The 16,508-nt window shown below is 36.7% G+C and overlaps 1 protein-coding gene across 6 annotated transcripts in view; it reads right to left on the bottom strand.

Annotated features, from left to right (window-relative positions):
* The window catches only part of PDE1A (phosphodiesterase 1A), a 278,243-nt gene that overhangs the window by 8,643 nt on the left and 253,092 nt on the right, over positions 1–16,508 (bottom strand). The window contains exon 14 of one of the 6 annotated variants that reach the window (XM_024122310.3): positions 4,210–4,446. The exons of 4 other annotated variants lie outside the window; for them this stretch is intronic. In XM_024122310.3, coding sequence (XP_023978078.1) covers positions 4,409–4,446 — 38 coding nt within the window. In that variant the 3' untranslated portion in view covers positions 4,210–4,408. Of the gene's footprint in view, positions 1–4,209; positions 4,447–8,115; positions 8,760–16,508 lie in introns of those variants that run through there. One more of the 6 variants, XM_024122309.3, reaches the window with a different exon arrangement.

Below are 16,508 nucleotides of genomic sequence, written 5' to 3' on the forward strand. Positions count from 1 at the left end.
TAGAGACTCCAGTTGTCCAGTTATGGTCTTGTTGAACTCATATTTAAAAAATAATCTGCTAGGATAAATTACTATACAATTGAAAATATATCAGTAATAATACTTTGTAAACAACTGCTAGGTGGCGGGCACTATTTTAAGTGCTTCACTTATCTTAATTACCTGAATCTTCATGGCAAAGTGTAGAAACTGATATGTAGGTTGAGTCATCTGACCAAGGTTTCAAGGCTGTCTAGTGGCTGAATCTCTCTGACAAAGTCCAACCAGAATCTTGCCCTCTAGCTTCAACATTTCCCAAACTACAATTATTTGCATACCACCTTTACCATTTCTGCCATATCTATACGCCGTTTATTCTATTAGCTACTAATATTTTTCTTCACACAGACTTTAAATCTATTCTCTTTTCAAAGATTAGTTCTGTCCTAAATAGTAATATCCAAGATATAACAGATTTGATGTGCTTGTTGTGTTTTCCTAACATGTAGAATTCACAATTAACAAAAAGATAATTTCTTCTATAAACACAATAATTTATTTAATTTAATGGTTTATATTTGCCCTCATACATTTCTCACTTATCTGACCCAACAATCCCTGCATGGAGTAGTAAAACTATCACCATAATTTCCATTTTATAAATGACGAACACATGGCCAGAAGGAATGACTGACTACTCCAAGTCACCATGGCCTGGGAGAGTTTGGGAGACAGACCCCCATATTATCCCTTAAAAAATACTCCAGTTAATTTTCCATGTTTAGCAGAAGCAGCAAATAGTGTTTGAAAAATACTTGGCAAAACTACTTGGCAAAAATACTTGGCAAAAATTGGTTTGAGTCCTTTCAGCAGAAACACTAGTTCTGAGTTATACTGCATTATCATTTCTTCATAAGAAAAACGTTACCTTTGCTATGTATAGCAGTATTTCCTCATGCAGGCAGATCTGTCTAGATGATTCAGTTCTATTTTTGGTCCATTTATGTAGCTTATGTTGCCAATAACTAGAAAGAATTGATGATCTAGGATTGAAAGTTATAGTTACTGGAGAAACATAATGTGGGATAAATCGGAGCTTCTGATTCTAAACGGTGTTTTGACATCTGTATAATATGATTTGCCTTGTAGGTTGGGAATAAGAAATCTTCACATCAGGAGAAAATACTCTTCATTTAAATGCCTCTCGAGAGGAAATTGTTGTGTATTTTCTGCCTGAGGATACATTTTGCTGCGTGCATGAAGGTAACAGTAAGCAAAGGAAGGAGTGAACACTAAATACCAAGAGAGATGAGAAGATAAAAAGAGGTGAGGCTGCTGAAGAAAAATTCCACCTCTTTCCAAATGTGTTAGTTTCAACCCTGTAAAGTTAGAGGAAGTAATGCCTTATTTCATAAAGTGTTATATAAGATACAAATCAAGAAATGGCTAAATTATTTTTTGGTTAACTAAAGCAATACAAAACACACCGATTCACATTAGCAATGTGAATGAATCCCAATACACATGTATTAAGCACCTAAAGATGTGGTGAGCTCTGCACAGAGATGATCAGAGGTGATCTGTGGAAAATGAATGCACGATTTCTATGTATATTCATCTGCCATTCTGTAACATTTCACTCCACTTGGGGAGCAAATAGCACATTAAACAGACAGAAATCTTAAAGTTCCATAGAAACTAGAGTTTAAACAATGAAGAGAGGTAGTGAGATGTCTTCTTAAAAGAGTTCAGTCTAAAATTGGGTCTATAGGATGTATGTGTTTTGGTGGCATGAGGATAGGAATATTCTCCTAAAGAGGGGAGTGAGGAGGTGAGATGGAAGAGCGGAATGGAATATGAGCAAAGGCAGCAGATTGGAAAGAAAAAGATGTGCCAAGGAAGAAGTGAAGCCCAGTTGCGAAAACTTGACTCAAAGTTCCTGCCCACTGACTAAAGTAATGGTTTCTCCTTCAGTGTCATTCTTTTAGAGGAAAGCTCTCACACCTATTGAAATGCTCTTATTCTCAGATGGAATTTGTCCGATTGAATCACAGATCTTTTTTTATTTTTCTTTTTTTTAAGCAGGCAGGCTCTGGTGGCAGGGAGATGGTGAGAAAGTAAGGTCATTGATTGTCTTTGAAGGTAGGGAAGTTGGGAGGGTAGCAATGGAGAAAGAAGGTCTAGGGTAGTGAAATGAAGACCACTCAAATCATACTTTGTCTGCTGTAAAGAGTGGTGGGAACGGTTGTGGAAATTTTAAGATTTGGCTCTTAGAACCAATTTAACGTGAGAGGCAGTATGGGTCTTCTCTACTCTCTCAATCAGGGAAAAGATGGAATGAAAACTGAATCTGAGAGGTGCAGCAAAAATTCACATTTTCTTTATCTTTTATAAGCAAAAAAATACATAAAGTACTAATTTTAGGTAATCTAAACTAGTTTTAAAAGTTAAAACTTGGGGGGCTTCCCTGGTGGCGCAGTGGTTGCGCGTCCGCCTGCCCATGCAGGGGAACCGGGTTCGCGCCCCGGTCTGGGAGGATCCCACATGCCGCGGAGCGGCTGGGCCCCGTGAGCCATGGCCGCTGGGCCTGCGCGTCCGGAGCCTGTCCCCTGCAACGGGAGAGGCCACGGCAGAGGGAGGCCCACATACCACAAAAAAAAAAAAAAAAAAAAAGTTAAAACTTGGAAAAAAATTGTAAAATGATAGAAACACTTTGGCTTTGCTTTTAGTATTCTAGTTAATTGGGTTTTCTATTTAAAGCTAGATTAAGAAAAAAAAACATTTCAATTGCTTTCAGTAAAAATGTTTTAAGTATGTCAATATGTAAACCTACTTTTTTGCCTAAATGGAGAATACTGAACATAATTGAACTTGTTTTAATGATAGATAATCCTGCAAAAATAACCTGAGGGTTATTGTTCTAAACATAAGCCATTAATTCTCATTCTCCTATACATGTAGAATAGAGTATCATTCATGTTTAGTGGCTCTAGGTAACTACTAAAAAGATCAATTCTTGATTTTACTGCTTTGTCACCAATTCTACTCAATTTGAAAGTTAAAAAAATAGTTGAAAGTTCTACTTTCAATGTGAGATTTTATAACATAATGCTACTACTATCGGAAAATTATTTCTCAAATTGCTCAATTTTAATAATGTCAAAAAGAAAAATCAATGAGGCATGTACATGATATATCTTCCCACTTATCCACAATCTCTGGCCTACAGTTTTCCATAAGGTTCTGAGCTCTTGTGTTTTAAAATGGGTCCAAACATGGACGTGAAGAAGGTGTGATCAGATTTTAAACAGTAGGTCTTTACACAAAACCTTTAAAAAGGATACAATACATAAACACCTTTAAATTTCAAATTCATATTATAATCTGTCTACATGTATTTTAACATGAATATGCTGTTACATATTATTTATTAAATCATAAGTGATCTGTTAGAAAGATACAGATTAATGAATAAAAATTGAAAAGTTTATTATTATTAATAATATTAGCAGCAACAGCAAAAACAGTAGTTAATATTAAGGGAATAGTTACCATGTGCCAAGAACTATGCCAGGTGCTTCTCATATTTTATCATTTAATCCTGCCAACAATTTCTATTGCCCGAGATCACATACCATCTAAGGAACAGAGCTGAGCCTTCAACCTCAATGTACTAACCTGAATAGTTTGGTCACCCAGTACTAACTCCCTGACCCACAGGGGCAAGTTTCTATTGGATCTGAAAGAGTGAATGCATTTTGTGTTGCCTGGAGAAATGCAATTGCAAAGATTCAAGTTGAAAAAACATGGCGTTTTTAATCTTCCTGTTCTGACAAGCTACTAAAATTCAAACTTCAGTTTTTCAGAGAAGAATGAGTAGTTTGATAGTAAGCAGCCCTCCCTACAAAACAAAACTCACTTTTTACTATTACTTCCTGTAGTAACACCTGCAGTAGAAGACAGGCTAAGAAAGACTCAAATCCCAAGACCCACACAGGCCTATACTCAGGAGGATTTCAAAGTGAAGGGCTGCAAGAAGGACCCAGATGTTCTCTTGCCATGTTCTCATACCATGGAGAAGAAATAATAGAAGTTTCTGACTCCAGGAATAATGGGAAGTTATTCACTTTAAAATCCAGCATAAATATATGACTGAGGTAAATATCTATGCTTAAAAAAATCAAAAGGTGTAAATGTGAAAACTCCACCATCATTTTTGTCTCGATGATTTCTGACTAGCCATCATGTAATACCATAGCCAACCAACCACTGTAGATCTTACGGATCGCAAACTGCACACACTGTTTACCTTTCATATTCATGCATAGCAAAAGCAATGAATTGTTTCTACTCTAAGATGGCAAACATCACAAATTACTAATTTTTTAGTGTTTATGATCAAATTCTTCAGTGGAGAGAGTCAAATTCTTCAGTGGAGAGAGCACTTTTTTTGGTATGAGTTTCCATCTAGGGAAAGTGAGAGAAGAAAGAATCAGGAAAGTATGTCTCCTTTGAACTTGTTCATCATTTTCCCCTTGGAGACAAAAACCACTTACAATCTTCATCAAGTTGAATATATAATATTCAGCAAGTAGGTACTTACTACAGAAAAAAGATTCATAAAATATTGGGGGCATGCATAATCCAAAGTTCTAGGAGGCTTTAGATGCTCCTGGTGATATTCTATACATATTGTTTGACAAATGCATAAACTAAATTGACCTGGTGATAACAAATTCCCAAACAATTAATTGTTTTTTCTGTCTTATTCAGCTTTAGTCACCAAATCTTAGAGGGCTTATTTGGTAACTACATTAATTAAGATCTAAGGATCAGCCAAAATAGAAATCAATCTCACATAATCATCTATCCTTTAACCTGGAATGAGAAAGACTAGTGTTCTTACAAAATGCCTTCCATGCTATTTTTTCCTCTCCTATGTACATGTTCCTGTCTGACTTAGGCTGGTTATGCTGAGGGGCTATTTTGAAGAAACATGTGGAGAGAGCCTTATCTACTTATAGTTGTTAAAGTTAGTAGTGGAATAAATTGCTTCTCTTGGTCATGTATGCAATACTCCTATTACAGTACTCCTTTATAAATTGCAAATATGCTTTAAAATAAAAGCACTTTAAGCAATTAGTCACAAAGCACTTTACTGATCTACAACATTTAGCCAGGGTTGTGGGAGCAGTGCTATCTCTAATCTATAATGGCTAATACTACAGGATTATTCTCATGATGAACTCATTTAAAATAAATTGTAGGTGCTCTACTATCTCTACCTCAAAGAAAACATCAAAACTATTGCCTTATTTTTGTTGAACTTCTTTTATTTGATGAGATTTCTATTTCTTACTGATGACTCTGGGTTTTTTGTAACCAACAGACCTGCACAGAAGCTTAGTCCAGATGGAAGGGTGATATGGAAACATAGACCCCTTCTGAAAGAATCCCATGTCCAGAATAATGAGATAATATTATTGTGTGGGTTCTTGTGCTGAACTTCTTTCTTAACCTTCACAAAAGTTTCCTGATACAAATCACAATTAGTCCAAGTCTTCCAAGATCATTCACTACAAGTTGTTTTGCTAAAAAATTAGCCTAGGTTGGGTTTTGAAGAATGATATAGAAATAAAGTTTGAGCATCAGATTCTTGAAGGTTTTCATCATTTTCCCTAGAGGGCTTATATACTAACCCTCACCTGAAGAGATTCCTTGGATCACTTTTCCTTTCCCCTTCATTTTTCATAATTTCTTAAGAGGAATTAAATATATCTAAGAAAGGTCAAAGACTTCAGCTATAAACATTTTTTTGCATGATTTCTGGGAATTTCCTAGATTCCTATAGTTAACAAGGGAAAATTATGTTAGGCAAAGTATGAACAACAGTCCTAGAAGGAGTAAACTCAGAACTGAAAAGTTTGGGCTGTATAGAAGGCCTAAATCTAGGCATACTTTAGGGGATAATAACTATGATGGTAAAATATTCTTTTGGAAAAGAAGTGAATTGCCACAAACCAAGTTTGCTGGATTAGCTAGAATTTCTTCTTTTTGAGAGCATTTACGTCTGCAGAATACTCTGTTTTAGAATTGTTCTCTTTTCCTAAAGGGTTCTATGTCAAGAAAAAGTAAAGGCAAGTATCTTAAGTGGCAGAGTCCTCAACAGAAAGTATTTAGATAAAGGTGGTTCATTTCAGCTCTATAAATTGGGTAACTCTACCAGATATCCAAAATAAGCCAATTCCATTCCTTCATTCACTCATGCAGAAAACTGTATGGATCTGAGAGATATTTGGAGATATACTCTATAGGCTATCTTGATGGATTAAGCTAAGAATGAAAGTTGATAGAAGAGTTACGATCAATTTACTGTACAGCAATTCACTCAGTTGATTGATGGAATTGATCCACTGCATATTTTCTCATGAGTTAAGCATAAACTCATATCAAAATTTTTATGAGCAGGTACTGTTTTTCCATAGTATATTTCTTTAAGGAAGCCTTCTATAAGATCTCCATATAGTTTGGAGACATATATGTGAGCACAGGAGAATAATAAGAATTACAGTAGAAAACACTAAATTCTAAAAACTTGACATGTATTTACTCATTTAATTCTCACAGCAGCTATTTTTATGATCCTCACTTTAGAAATCAGCAAACTGAAACAGATTAAATAACTTGTTTGATTACATAGCAAATAAGTGATGGGAACAGGATCAAATAAGATAGTCCATTTCCAGGGCTCTATACTCTATACTCTGCAGCCTTCTTGGGTGTAACTTAATACCTGCTAAGTTTTTTGTCTTTCCTGAGTATAATTATCTGCCTTATCTTTGAAATTACATCTGATTGGTAAATGATAGCCTTTTTTTTTTTCCTGAAGGCAGAGCCAGAGAGTAAGAATAAATAAACTTCTTTGTGAAAATACATTCTTCAATATTAGACACCGGCCAGTCTCAGCTAATTAATTATTGGGGTGTTCCTACTAGTCTAGTACCATAACCATTAGGTCAGCTATTAGGGGATCACAGTAAAGAAGGTGTAGAAGAGCAATTCTCAAAAAAATAAACTTTTCAGGAGGAAAATACCTTGGCTAACCTTAAACTGAATTATACATTGGACAAGTCATTCTCAAATCTCACAAAAAACAATATATTAAGCCATTTTTCCCGTTGTTCACACTTACTAAAATATAGATATTTTTTCAAAGATATCTGTCCCTTAAAACTTTTATAAATCATTTTTTAATGGCAGAAAATTATTAAAGCATTTGCTCAGCAAGACAAATGGTAGAATTAATATAAAAGATAAATTAAGTTTATGAACGTCACATTACCTTTTTGGTGTTTTGGAAAGGGGACATCCAACGTGAAAATGTACGGATAAACTTTATGGCAGAAATGACAAAATTAGGGATTAGCTGCTCAAAGAAAATTTATTGACACTAATCATGTTAGTAAAGAGAAATGCTACAAAATGCCACTTAGATATTTGAAAACATAAAGATGCTGATGTTGTCATAGCAGCTGAGCCAGGTCAACCAAGGAATTTGTAGCTGTTACTTATGTGGTTTGCTACACCAATTAAACAATCTGCAGAAATGGATCCCCTTTCTCTCACAGGGCCCCATAGATTTCCAGCAAGTAGACTGAAATCTCCAGATCTTTTGGTCAAATTAGAGCTGTTACCATGCATGAGGTTTTACGTAAAGATGTTTACTGATCAGGAAAACTTAACATTTCTGTGAACTGGTTTTTGCTTCTGAAAAAAAGGTACTTATTTCAACAATCTAGAGAATAGGCTATAAAGAAAAGTTGTGAAAAACTAAATTGTAGTCAGCATTTATAATCAGCCATGTTTGTAGGAATTATTGTGGTAAAATTATCAATATAATTGATACATTTTTCTTAATTTTTAATATATTTTATTTTGTTCCTGAAAACTTTTATGAATTTTTTTATTCATCAGTGGTGATCCTGAGATGATTCATTTTTTTTCTAATTCAACTTATTTTTTCTGCATTTGAATTGTTGCCTAAAAGGCCTGGATTCCCAGGGAGCTCAATTCTAGTTGATTTCAACTAAAGTAGACGCTCTCAGAATCTAATAGGATGTCTTTTTTTTTAAATTTTATTTATTTATTTATTTATTTTTGGCTGCGTTGGGTCTTCATTGCTGCGCGCGGGCTTTTCTCTAGTTGCAGCGAGCTGGGGCTACTCTTCGTTGCGGTGCACGGGCTTCTCATTGCGGTGGCTTCCCCTGTTGCGGAGCACGGGCTCCGGGCACGTGGGCTTCAGCAGTTGTGGCTCGCGGGCTCTAGAGCGCAGGCTCAGTAGCTGTGGTGCGCGGGCTTAATTGCTCCGCGGCATGTGGAATCCTCCCCGACCAGGGCTCGAACCCTCGTCCCCTGCATTGGCAGGTGGATTCTTAACCACTGTGCCACCAGGGAAGCCCAGGATGTATTTTTTTAAGTGAGGTATAATTTACATATATATTAGGTTATATATTAGTTTCGGGTGTGTAACATAATAATTCAATATTTGTATACACTGCAAAATGATCACCAAAATAAGATGGATGGAGAGGAGCAGTAGAATCTTCTGAAAATAACTTCTTATATCCTGACTACCTCCAACTATGAATAAAATCTCAAAGTTGTCCCAAGATAAACCAGCTTCAGAGAGCACCTTCACTTCCAAGTTGAGTAAGGACCACATCTTCCTTCCACTCATCTTCTTACCAGCCCAGATTTCTGCTTGCTGTAGTCCTCCCACCCTAGGGGAAAACATTTCTTCATCATCACTGAGCCAACCAATAATCACTAGGGAAAGCAAGCCTGACTCTTCACATTCTTTGCAAGCCTTATTGTCCATGCAAATATAGGTGAGGAATTCACACACACTGGAGAAATATCATTTAAAATGCCCCTAAATTCTGCAATTGTTACAAGTTCATCAACAAACAGTTCCAGCAAGGCTTCTGCTCTGGAATAGTGTGGAAAATGTAAATAAACCAACCAGTCACAAATAACTTCTAGAAGATGATCTAGAAACTATCCCGAAGGTTACTGGCTTTGAATTTACACAAACTAGGCACAAATCCCAGCCTTTTCAAAGACTGATTGTGTGAATTTAGACCAATAATATAGCTTCAATGAGCCTCAGTTTTATCAGACTACAATTCTTCCCTTGTAGATTTGCTATAATAAATATTTGTATAAATGACCAATGGGCAAATCAATAAATGATGTAAAATTTCACTCCCAAATTCATAATTTTTCAACATTTTAAAAGAATAATGTCTATAAGATATAACTTGAATATCTGAAAGCTCATAGGATCAGTTATGTTGGGATTAGACAGAAGGTTTGATGAAGCGATTATGCTAGTCTTGAGTAAGGTTTCAAAGAAATTTTTTCCTCTTTATGGGTTTGCTCCTAGCATGTTGCTATTTTCAGTGTATTACATGAAACTGTGACAAGAAATGAGAAAGATTCATTTGTAGCATATGTGCAAACCTTTGATTTGGGTGGCTTACTTACCTCCCCTAGACCTCAGTTTTCACAGTGCTAAATGGTGATAATACCTACATCATAAAGTTGTTTGGCTAATTAAATAGGGTAATGACTGTGACAGAACACAGCACATTGCCTGGCAAATAAATATGTACTTAGTGGAATATGAATTTGCTTTGTTTAGCATTAATACCAATATAATTACAAAAATAACTTATTATACATAATACACAATATTGCATTTTAAGATAGTTCAAATACAAATAACAACATATAAGATTTAATTAGTGAACCTATCACAATCTATTAAAATGTTATGCTAATTATAATGTAAATTTGATCTTTTAAAATTTTAATGCTTTTCATCAATTTTAAACGTTTCCTTTACTTCTGGTGGGAAAGACTTCCAGTTTTGTTTTTTAATTTTTGAAACAATGATACAAGACCTATTTTTAGAAAACTTTTGTTTCCTTTTGAGAAAATCTATAAGGTTTTCTATCGATAAATGATTTTAAATCAATCTGTTTGACTATATTATTATATATTCAATACATTTCAAATAAATTATGTAAAAAATAAGAAAGCATCTAACTTATCAGTAACTCATATTGATGATTTTCTTATTACAAAGGTAGGTTGTAGGTTCAGTGATGAAGTTTTTAAAAAATATCCTGATGGTAGTAGAAAATTAAAATTTTTATAAGAATTTTAATGAAGGTGAAAATAATAACCAAACCATGATCATGCCAGAGACTCCAAAGCATGCTTGAAGAACTGTAGATATCATTTTACGCCAATTGTTAGGCTTTTGTTTTGTTGAATGGATTAAATTTGAGGCCAGAACTAAATTGCTCTGTGCAACTGAGGGGATTTTAGAGGCAGAGAGAGGAAAGAGAGGAGAGATCTTAAGTCAAGAGAAATGAAAGATTAGAGGTTTTGGAGCGAGAACAGAGGTGAGTGGTGACAAATGATGATTTTAATTTTGCTGTGATGCATAATGTTAAGACAATAAATCTTCCAATGTACTTGGAACTGAGTTTATTATTGGGGGAAACTGACAAAGTCTTGAACCTAGCTGAGTGTGAGCAATGTGAAGGACTCAGTCCAATTCTGGGTACAAAGTCTGGTTACACTTGCTGGAGGAGAGTAGGACCTGAAAGGGAGAACTGTCTCAAAGAGCTGTTCCCTACCTCATGCCCCAACTCTTCAGTCTTCCTCTGCCCCCATCATCTCTGATCAACAGTGCAGCATCCTGTCCACAACTCACTTCCCCATCACCAGCTTCTTCACTCCCCAAATATCCACTGTCACACTCCTTACCCCAGAGTTTTCAGAGGCGACAAAACTCCTGTGAGCTCTTATACTTATTTATTGCAGTTTATTGCAAAGTAGAATTAGAGCTAGGGACCAGGTTTTGGGTGCCTGAAAATGTAGCAAGTGCAGGCATTGAAGAAAGTGAGGAGCTTTGGGGGAATGTCCCCCACATTTAGTTTTCTCTTTTGCCATTTATCTGTAGATTTATTTTAGATCTTTTAGCTAACAAAGAAAAATATGGTACAATATAGTGGGTAATACCATTTCATTTATATGAACTCACCATTAAAATGAGACTTCCCCAGAATCAAGTCAACTCTCCCCTATTCAACACTGACAGAGCTCTTACCCAGCCATGAGCAGGAACCATCAAAGATCTAAAGCTGAACATCCCATGAGTTCAGATCTCAAAAAAATCTACAGGCATTTGTTTTGCACACAGTAGGCCTCTGTAAATATTTTTGGAATGACCTCATTAGTAGTTCTAAATATTTTGTCAGACTCTGTAGTTTTGGCATGTGTAACACATTCTGATTGTAATATCTCATCATATGCAGTGGTTCTCATTGGGTGGAGGATGGTGCACATCTCCAAAGGAAAATGTCAGAATCTTAAGGCATGTGTAATTGGAATCATATTCGAAATCTCCCCTAATCCCACTCCTATACCAACACTGATTTTGGTATACCCCTTTTGAATACATTTTTCTCTTCCCATTCTGGGACTTGCAAGGCAGAACATAAGTATTCCAACTGCAGGTACGAATAAGATGGCTATGCTTATTATGTAAGTGACAGGCTTCTTGGAGAAGGCATTTTAATGGAGTTTTGGAAGGTAGGTAGGATTTTAGTAAGCAAAGTGCAGGAGGGGGTGCAAGAAGTGCATTCCATGAGGAGGAAAGAACAAGGATAAGGGTAGAGAGAAAGTCCACTGACTTTTCCAGGAGAAGGCAAATGTTCCAGGGTAGAGACATGTGACCGAAGACAGATATTTTAAGGGACAGCATCATCAAGGTATGTACTGCTGTTTTCTGAGTACAGCTGGCCAGGGTGAAGCTGGCTCAGATCCTAATCTGTACTTGGTTTGTCTTGACCATGAGCTGATCAAGTTTCCTGCTCTCCCTTTCATGTCCTCTGCATTCATTTAAACACACAGAAGTGTTCTATTTTTGACCTACTTCTGTGAACTGGAGATAAGCCATGCTGAACTTTTAAAAAATAAAGTAGTCCCGATGATGCTAATATGCTGACAGGGTTGAAAACTATTGAGTAATACCTTTACAATAAATGAGCGAGTGAATGAATGAATAACACACAAGCACATACTCATTGTGTGAACTGTCACTTAAGCTCTTCTAGAGTTAAGCGACTTTGGTGAATGCCACCTCTTAGAACTTTACAGTTCTGATCTTCCAAATGTTCCATTCCATCAAATGCATATTTCTGCTCTACTGCACTAATAATATAATGTAGATTGCTAGCTGAAGAGATTAAATTAGAAATAGGAACAATACAATAAATATATAATAGAATATATAATTTAATTTACTAATAATTTAAAATATGATTTAAAAATTAGTAGCAAGATCTCATTTAAACTGTTATCTTACATTTTTGAACCATAATTAGAAAATGAGTGAGCTCTAGTTTTTATCTCTGAAAGGCTTTGCTTCTCTGTTTGATTACTTGTCTCTTCTGAAATATAAAAGTATGCAAATATTTTCTCAAAACTATGCTTAAGATTCACAGTCCTGGGAGTTTAGGAGTTGTAACATAAAATGCATTATGTTTGGGGACTTCCTGCCAATGCAGGGGACATGGGTTCGATCCCTGGTCTGGGAAGATCCCACATGCCATGGAGCAGCTGGGCCTGTGCGCCACAACTATTGAGCCTGTGCTCTAGAGCCTGTGAGCCACAACTACTGAGCCCATGCGCCAGGACTACTGAAGCCTGCATGCCTGGAGCCCATGCTCCACAATGGGAGAAGCCACGCAATGAGAAGCCTGCGCACGGCAACGAAGAGTGGCCCCTGCTTGCTGCAACTAGAGAGAGTTTGCGTGCAGCAACAAAAGAGCCAACGCAGCCAAAAAAATTAATATAAATAAATAAATAAATAAATAAATGCATTATGTTTTATTAAAAGATAACAGAAAGGAGTAACTGAAATATTTTGTGAACAAATATTTATAAACATAACCTTTTAAAGTAATTCAATACAAAGTAACATGGCATGTTTTTGTTCTTTTCAAAAAATCTATTTTTATTTTCTGTAAGCAACAGACGTAAGAGTGAGGTGCACTATTAGGGACTAATAGGGATTGCTGCCAAATAAAGCAAAAAAAGTCTAGCAAAGATCTAGGAGATCAGAGTGCAGAGTGATACAGGTCTGTGGGAGTGAAAGTACTGCTGTGTAACTGGTTTGGGTGTGATGCTTGGGCTAAAAATTTATTCTTCCCAAGCAGTTTATCATCTATCAGCTCTAAAGATGATTTACTGAGGAAGCCTCTCTAAATGTCCTAAAGGTTTCGGGAATAGAGTCTGAAGCCCCTCAGCCTTGTTTCCTGATGACGCCCAAGGACATGGATCCAGGTTTCCCCCAGAGAAGCAAAGGAGGAAGAGAAGGGTGGCATTCAGATGGGATTACTCCTGATTGCTCCAGTGGTAACTCTCTCACGCCGTGTTGAAACCAAAAGGAAGAATCAGCCCGATTTAAATAGTGGAACTTTCAAAACGGACAGGACAATCTGTGGGAGTCAGTGTGTGTGTGTATGTGTGTGTGTGTGTGTGCGAGTGTGTGGACAGGACAATCTGTGGGAGTCAGTGTGTGTGTGTATGTGTGTGTGTGTGTGTGTGCGTGTGTGTGTGTGTGTGTGTGTGTGTGTGACAACAGTTTCTTACATTTGTCCCTAAAGTTCCCTAAGTTAGACATTGAGTGAAAATGAGAATAAACTGGCTGTTTGTTATAGCACTATGTTATAGCACTCGTGTATATGTCCATGCCACTCTCTCACTTCGTCACAGCTTACCCTTCCCGCTCCCCATATCCTCAAGTCCATGCTCTAGTAGGTCTGTGTTTTAAAAGAGACCTTTAGGATCCTGTAAGTATTTTCTTGGAAAAAAACAGTTTAACTGAATTCAAGTTCCTAAACATGTCTTAAGATTGCCCTGGACCTTGGTAGAAAACAGAGAAGGTTGTCTCATTTTTTTTTACTTTTTGTTTTTAAAACAGATTTCTCTATGATCAAAAATGTCAGTTTCCCTCTGAAACATTTTTAAAAATATTAACCATGCTGAAAAACCTCAAAGAACTTAAAGTTATTTCAATTTGTATCACATGATTCAGTTAAAGTCATTCAAATTAAAAGAAAAATGAACTTCCAATCTTTTTTTGTCTTGCAAAGTAGTGAAAAACACTTGATAAATGTTAATTGAGTAATATTGTTTTAAATAAAGTCAATTTAACAATCACACTTTATTTTTAATTTCTCTTCTGAAACAACTGCAAAAGGTGTTTGTCTTGTTGAGTTGATGCTGTGAACTGTTAACTTATCTGGTTTTGTTCCCACTGGTCACCATGGTCCATGCCCATCCAGACAAGTAGACATAGATATTATTAGTGAAGTACCCAGAAACAATGCATACACTCTTAGTCTTCAGATTCAAAAGCCACATCCATCAATGGAACAAAGTTTCTTGGAAAATACTTAGTCAAGTTCTATACTTCCCCACTCATACCTCCAGAAGATATCTAGGTTTCTCATTTCCTGGATATGGACTGAGGTTTTTACCAAGAGTAGCAAGAAGGATAAGGGTAGCCTTCAGAATGGAGGTGGCAAAGGTTTGACTCATTGTTCCAGTGGCAATTTTTTCCATTCCTATGGAACCAGAGGAAGATGGGAGAGAGAAGAGAGTTGGAAGATACAAGAGAGCTAGAAACTTACAGCCCCTGAGACAGGACCCTGGGTTTAGCCAGACCTGTCACATTTTGGGTTATTTCTAAGTGGGAAAGTATGAAAGATTTTATAGATAAATTCAGGGATCTAGGAGTAGAGGAGACCTTGTCTCCTGAGAATTCCCATATCTGGAATTCTGAAAGGTGGCAGCAAGGTAGGTGCTCTCAGGTACAAGGACTGGAGTAGAGGTGGCTATATGGAAGGTCAGGGTAAAGAGCCTGGGAGAACCCTGCAGTCTTCAGTCATGTGTAAGGAAGAGCAGCCTGTTCTCAGGCCCTGAGAAGTATCAAGAGGAAAGAAGAATGAGAGAGAGTAAGCAGGCTGGGGAGAGCAAAGGTTTGACAGCCTATGATGGTAGAAACAAGGGGTCCCGTGTCAGAAGCAGGAGCTGATAATAGCCAGAAGCAGATGGGAGGGTATAGGTCTGGGAAGATGAGAGGGAGAGTGCCCAGAAGTCAAACAAGGACTGGTACTTATCCCAAATCCATAACACCTCATTAGTCTCTGGGGACTCTGATGTTATCTAAAGAAGGAAAAGGAGGTTAAAAAATCCTAATTTTTCCTCCCCAGTATCCTAAATTGACCAGGCTTACTCTGATTCAATTAAAACATTTGACTGATAAGCTTATGCTTTCTACAAACATGTAACAAAGGGGACTTCAGCTGGAAACTATGTTTGGTCACAGAAAAATAACAGCAGTTACATTATCTGTGCACCTGATTTGTGGCCTAAGAAATAGTATAGTTATATACTATTTGAAAAACTTAAAAACTTAAGTTTTTAAAAATCTACACAGTATTTGGATACATTTTCTTCCATCTCATGTTTTCTGTCAGGATCCAAGAAAAAAATCTCTGCTGAAATAGACAACAGCTATTTGGGTCATCATGGATAATTCTCAAAAAACATGGCATTGAGTGGAAAGCTAAACATAAATGAATATATATGACATGATTCCACTTTCACCAAGTTTTAAAATAAGCAAAACTAAGCTATATATTGTTTAAGGTTATACAAAGGTATAATTATCACAAAATTCAGGGTAGTGATTAGATCATGGAAGGAAGAGAAGGAAAGAAATGATTAGAGAAGGACTTATAGAACTACTAAGGCATGGCACAATATTCTATTTCTTGGCCTAGATGGTAGGTTTCCTCCCTCCCTCCCTTTCTCTTTTGTTCCTTCTTCCTTTGCTCTGTTCCTCTCTCCCTCCCTCTCTCCCTCTCTCCCCCTCTCTGTCTCTCCTATTTTTTTTTCAACATATAATTGTTTGAATTTTGAATTCGTGACAGTCACTGTTCTAGGAGCCTGGAATACATCAGTGATCAAAACAAACATCCTTGTTCTCATGAACCTTATTTTTAATGGGGTAAGAGAGACAATAAAAATTAAGGCTAATAAGGCAATTATTTATAGACTAGAGAGTGTTATGCTATGGGAAAATAGTTGGTGGGGGTTATTGGGGGCAACGGAGGAACATGGGTGGAATTTGAAAATTTTTTCCAGGGGAAGAGTCATTCATTGACAAGGTGACAGCTGAAGCTGGACTTGAAAGCAGAGAGGGAGGCAGCTATGTTGTATTTGGGGGAGGGGCGTTTCTAACAATGATGTTGGTACAAAGCTCTTAAAGCAGAAAGGTATCTGACATGTTGTAAGACAGGAAAAAAAAGAACAGTGTGGAGGTCAGTGTGTCTGGAGTAAGGCAAGCGGGTGAGGAGAAGAGAAATGCAAATTGACTCAGC

Source organism: Physeter macrocephalus, chromosome 2, assembly GCF_002837175.3.
Source record: "Physeter macrocephalus isolate SW-GA chromosome 2, ASM283717v5, whole genome shotgun sequence".
NCBI classification, from domain to species: Eukaryota; Metazoa; Chordata; class Mammalia; order Artiodactyla; family Physeteridae; genus Physeter; species Physeter macrocephalus.